Here is a 6,000-nt window from a genome sequence, read left to right as displayed (position 1 = left end):
AGCACCACTGTGCTCTTAAAGTGCATCTCCCCCTCTCAATTCTGCCTTCTTAACAAGACATCTATAATGCTCAAAATGAATGGCAATAGTTTGGGGAAGGGCTTTTGTTCCTTCTCGTCATTCACTCATGCCTACAAATGTCACAGGTTGGATCAGTTTCCGTCTGCTTTTGGTTTTGCCCATACTGAGATTGGCCAGCATTTCAGACACCACTGGTGCAATTATTAGATGGTCGCCCATGGCAATCATTTCAGCAACACCATTGAGCTCTAAATAGAATGAAATCATTCAACTTACAGAGACCTTTAATTTAATTCCTTTAATTCTTGGGGAAGGTCCGCTTACACTTTTCACAAATTAGCATTCCAACACTGACGAAAGGTCAAAAGGGAACAGGACAGGTTATGTGTGAAATTTCCATTCCTCCTTCCGTCCCTTTTTAAAGTTTGCAAAATATTGACAAGGACACTATAAATGCATTTAAAATGGCGAGCAGCGACTCTCCTTATCCTTTTCTTTTGTTCTATTAGCAGCACGATAGACCTGCTCTACTAGCCAACCATTTCCATTCCGCCTTATCTCCCTGTAGACAGCTGAATTCAAAGATAGACCAACATCGCTTTCTCTTTCCAATCCTCCTCTTTAGGCCTGATGCCCGTTGTCCTAGTTTTCAGTTAAACCTAGCCAAATTTGAATATTAAAGATAAAAAAAAATGATATTACTCATTACACATCATCTGAAGGTCTTATTTAGTTTTTATTTAGGTAGTGAGTCAATATTTATTTAATGAATTGCTTAGTTAATGTCTTTTTTAAAGTACTGTGTAAATAGGTCAATTATTATGAAATTTGATTTCAGTTGTGAGTCTCCCAATCATTTAATTAGTTCATTACCAATATATACATATTAGTTATGTTTTTTTCTATCCCTAAGTCATTCATAATATTTACAATTTTGTGCTTGCTGTACTAAATGACAATCCATTATTTACATTTCCCGATTTTTCCTAAAGGTTGGATGGCAGACTATTTGTTACAATTATAAACAGGATTACTGTGTGTTTATTACTGTGGTTGTAGTTTATATTGGTGTGCTGCACCCCACTACATCATACTGAGAGGACATTATATTTGGGTGACCTTACCTAATGTTGTGGTAGCTTGTGAGTCAATCATCCTGAGGGGATTCTCTTGCAGTGCTTTTCATTAGAGGCAGGGGGCGCTGTGTGCCAATGCTCTGCTGCTGCTAGTGCTGCAGTGGGCACAGCTCAAATCTCAGCACTGTGCTCAAGGACATTTTGAGAAAGCGTGTCAGTGTAAGAACTTGCTTTCATGGTTAGTGCTTGTAGTCAAAAATTTTTTTGCTTATTACCCGTCACTTGCATATTTTATGTTTGATCAGGTGTTAAAGGCTCAAATTCAAGCTCACAACCCATATGGTGTCCACCTCCATAAAGTTCAATTAGACTTTCACTTTTTAATTACAGTATTCACATGGTTGGCATTTTGTCCTGCAGCGTGGGCTTGTGTAAGTAATTTGTCACTGTCAGGTTTTTAGATCACTTATGTAAGACTCAAATTCAATTCTAGACTCAAACGTGTAAAGATGATTTCTGGCCCACAATGATCAAATTTATTAAGTGTTGAATCGGCAAACAGTAAACATCAATACTAATACAAATGTGCATGTGAGGTGCTGATATTATTTTTGTCCGCTTGGGGACACCATCCCCATGTTCCATACTGTAGTATCTGTAACTTTGAAGGTGTATGGCTTTAAAAGGCATGCGATGCCTGGTGAGTGACGTGTACCTCAGTGAATGAATGTATTGACAATATTACTATTACAATACGAGGAATGAGGACAGAGATAAGAGAGACTAATAGTCTAAAATGTTTTGCCCCATTTTAGACACATTGCACTTCTTAGTTCTGTTATCAGTTAACATCAGTCGGATTCTCGTTTGGAAACCAAAAACTCTTTGCACATGTTTGAAATGAAAATTAATTCTAATTTGTAGACTGGTAGAGTGTTACAGTCACAAGTAATGAATCATGTCGGTTAAAATTAGCCTGAAGATTGGTTGAAACTTGCAAATATCAATTTATACCTTTAGATTGTATTTGTGATGGGCAAGCCTGTGTCAGATTAGAAAGGTTGTTCTTTCAGAATATATAACAGAGTATAACCCTTGTGATACCAAAGAGAAATTCCATCTTTTCCATTTAGAATTCTGTTTTATACGGTACCGCCTGGTTCTCTTCAAAGACAAACATCTGGGTTCAATGGCTAAGGTAGAGTTAGGGGATCTGTCTGCTCCTGTGGATGACGTCATTTCTTTGTAGGCGAGTGATGTAGTTTCACTCCTCAGCTTGGTGATTGATTATGTCTACACACACACACACACACACACACACTCACACACTCGTTCCTGGGAGATCATTTGTTTGCTTTCATTTAGAGGATCTGGCCGACACAGATGCCCGCCTTGGCGTGCGCACAGTACGTCCGACGTCTACTTGGCCAGTACCGTTGGAAAGTTTGGAGAAAAAAAGATTAAGGGAGTGAAGCAGTACTAAGTGGAGTAACTATAAAACAAGACAACACAAACAAGACTAATGCAAGATAATTATTTGGATTATTATTCAGTGCTCATGAGGATTCTTTTCTTCCAATGTGACCCAGCAAAATGGAAGCAGCAGAGTATGTTGTGATGAATAATAAATACTTTACTATCACTGGCGTCGGGCCAAAAAAGCCTATCCCACAATTTCTTTCCCCCCACAAATTTATATTACTGGTCAGTTCCCACACGAGGGTGTTATTTCTGCAAATTGTTGCCCAATATAAAGTGCAGAATATTTTTTTGTATATGTTGATATCCGTACGGGTACCAATTCTCAACAAATATCATTAGTACATATTTCAACCAAAGACATACAATTTTGAAGAATGACCTTTTTTTCCTGATACAAAGCAAAAAGCAGTTTGCAATAGAATAATCAAAATGATCAGCAGTGACAACTATACGTGAATGACTGCATAATCGTGAGTACAACTGTCCAAAGTATCTTTTCTTGTCGTCTTGAAGTGGCAGCGTCCGATGAAACGGACCTCGATGAGACAAGTGATGCCAAAGCACCCCCCCCCCCCCCCCACACACACACACTCCATGTCAGCCCACCCTCCCCGGCGCCAGTGCGTGCCACCTCTTCCATTTTGTCGTCAGAGCAGCTCCCGGCCTACCGCCCCCGCGCACACACCTCCTCTCCTCTTTCTCCGCATCTGAGAGGAGCATCCTCTTCTCTCTCCTCATCCTCGTCCTCTCGCCCGTTGCGCTCTCTTTCTCTCCCCGCCTCTCTCTGGTTGTCCTCAGAATGAGGTTAGCAGCTCCGTTAGCGGCGCTAGATCAACACAGAAGCGGCGGAGTTACCGCAGTGTCGAGCTGTGGTTGTACCACCGCGCCACGTTCCCGCGTTGTCCTTCACGCTCTGTCCTCTGGGAACTAACCTCCTCCTCCTCTGTCCCTCCGTCTCTCCAGTAGTGATGCAGAGGACCACCATGTAGAAGCGGCCGCCGTATCGCAGAAATGGGAAGCCACGCATGGAGCGGGTCTGGACTGCAGCCGTGGTGAGCCTGAGCCCCCGCACCCCCCAAGCCTCGCGACCTTCTCAGGACCTGACCACAGGGGCCGTCCGACGCTCACCTGGATGCTCACCTGGATGCTCCCCAGTCTGCGCTTCGTCGCCCCTCTCCCTCCAACCTCCTCTTCCCTCTTCTTCTGCTGAAACAGATGCTCCAATAATTGGATTTTGTCCTTCTTTTTAATATCTCCATAAGTGGCACTCTCGCTTATTTATTTTTCTCTACTTGAATCCCACTTTGGAGACTGATCCCATCGCTATTAGCAATAACTGACCGGCTGGCATCATGGGAGACATGTCCAATAGCGACTTCTATGCCAAGAACCAAAGAAATGAGGGCGCCAACCACGCGGCGGGCTTCGGCTGCTCGCTCATGGAGCTGCGCTCGCTCATGGAGCTTCGCGGCACCGAGGCGGTGGTCAAGCTTCAGGAAGACTATGGGGGAGTTGAGGGACTGTGCAAACGACTGCAAACCTCACCCACGGAAGGTGAGTCCCACATCATCACACTCGCGTGCTCCCCTGTTCTTGTGCAGGCGGGTTATCTGGTACTGATATATCCATGACACTGTATCCCATTGGGATGGAGTCTTGGAAGAAGCGCTTGTAGGAACATCCTCACAATGGAGCAAATCCCTTTTAAAATGTAGTTCTTTAGCCAGGTTACCTGCTAAGTATGCATAGGACTGTCATGCGTCACTCCCACCTGCCGCCTTCCATGTCAGACGTATCCTCCTCAACTGGACTTAATGCTGTAATTACACTACGCAATGGCAAATTTTAAGATAAGATGGCTTTATGTAACCTTAAATGTATTTTTCCTGCTTTATCTTGGCCTATTAGGGGGTGGTGTCGTGCCCTGGAAACTTAAAACAAAAAAAATAGAAAGAAATTTGCAATTGATCTTTATTAATGTAACTTATTTTCACACATTATAGGCTATATTATTTGTCTTTGTCACGACACTATTTGTGTGTGAATGTTTGTAATTTGCTAATTTTCTATTAGCCTGACCGCGTGATGTGACTTTACATGGAGTGCCTGCGATCTTTCTTCTTGTATTTAAATATACAATGAGCGTAATCGTTTTTGTGTGGTTAGGTTTACATTAGGCTCCACCTTGGGAGTCAATTAATGCATAGCATTGGTTCTTTGTACACAAAATACGGTGCGACGTATGTACCGTCGACAGACTGTAAAACAATACTCACAGGCATATAGTCTTCAACGTTTATTTAAAAAAAATACTAATATTATTACTTCAGCTTACTGAGCTAGTAGCGAAACACTTCTTTCTGTCTGTGCAATACTGCCCCCAGGTGGCAAAGGTGCACACACCAGAAGGAACAGCACAATGTCCATTGAATTGAAGCGGAAAATGTGCCCAAAAATGTTTTGTTCTTTATATTTTATTTGTTATTGCTTTATGGTTGTATAAAAAATGTGGCTAGAGCATATTAATGGCGTTTCAAATAATGTCAATGGAAAGATTTGTATTCATTAGTGTTTTACATTACGAGTGTAGTTGCTGAAACAATTCAGACTCATATCTCAAGGCACCACTGATTAAATAGCAATTATTATTTTTTTCTTCGCTATGTCTGGGTGGGCTTGTTCTCGGTAAATAGTTGATTAACGACATGACACTAATGTGCCAGCTTTAATATTAGTACACACATTTGTAGAATGTTGCTGTGTGTATGGTTCCAGCCCTCATTCTTCATCATATATTTACTGTATTAATTATCACTCTGGCTTGGCACTCCTGGAGTCATTTAAGCACACATCTGCATTTTTAAAATGCTCCTCTCAACAGTGGCTTCTTCTAAAGTCAGCCTTCAAGGCACCTGCTTGTTGCAGGATGGTCTTAATAAACAAGATTACACACAGAGTTGCATAACAAGTGCGGTGAATGACTCAGACAGGATTCGCGGTGCAATGCGATGCCCGCACTGTGGCGAGCGATATTTGAAAATGAAACTGTTTTGCAAAGTGCGATAAAATTTGCTTAAGTGACACATAATTTCTCACCAGCGTCCATTTTATTAGCGTTCTAAACAGCGGCGGAGAATTAACTGCCCGTGGACCCGCACCAAATGAAATAAATACAAGAAGGAATTTAGTAAATATTAATGAGGTTTTACATATCTCTCAGATCACTTGTCTTAAATCCTGGCGTGAGAATACCACCGTAGATACTGTTTTCCATTCAACTGTTTTATATTCATGATTGTTCTTGGATTTTTTTTTTACTATTGTGTTTACATAGGTCACAAAGCTAATTTAACTTACAAATTTGGGTTACGTCCCCCTCACGAAAATTGTCATAAACCCCCAGTGTAACTTATTTTAAGCA

At 41.6% G+C, this 6,000-nt stretch overlaps 1 protein-coding gene across 1 annotated transcript in view; it reads left to right on the top strand.

Moving 5' to 3' along the window:
• Positions 1 to 3,931: 3,931 nt before the first annotated feature.
• Positions 3,932 to 6,000, top strand: part of atp2b2 (ATPase plasma membrane Ca2+ transporting 2) — a 41,215-nt gene continuing 39,146 nt past the window's right edge. Inside the window, exons 1-2 of the mRNA XM_061291530.1 lie at positions 3,932 to 4,133; positions 4,181 to 4,250. Of these exons, the coding sequence (XP_061147514.1) occupies positions 3,932 to 4,133; positions 4,181 to 4,250 (272 nt within the window). The remainder of the gene's footprint in view (positions 4,134 to 4,180; positions 4,251 to 6,000) is intronic.

Source organism: Syngnathus typhle, linkage group LG11 (assembly GCF_033458585.1).
Source record: "Syngnathus typhle isolate RoL2023-S1 ecotype Sweden linkage group LG11, RoL_Styp_1.0, whole genome shotgun sequence".
Lineage (NCBI taxonomy): Eukaryota > Metazoa > Chordata > Actinopteri > Syngnathiformes > Syngnathidae > Syngnathus > Syngnathus typhle.
The sequence above is the reverse complement of the archived record's forward strand: the minus strand, read 5'-3'. Positions and strand labels throughout refer to the sequence as shown.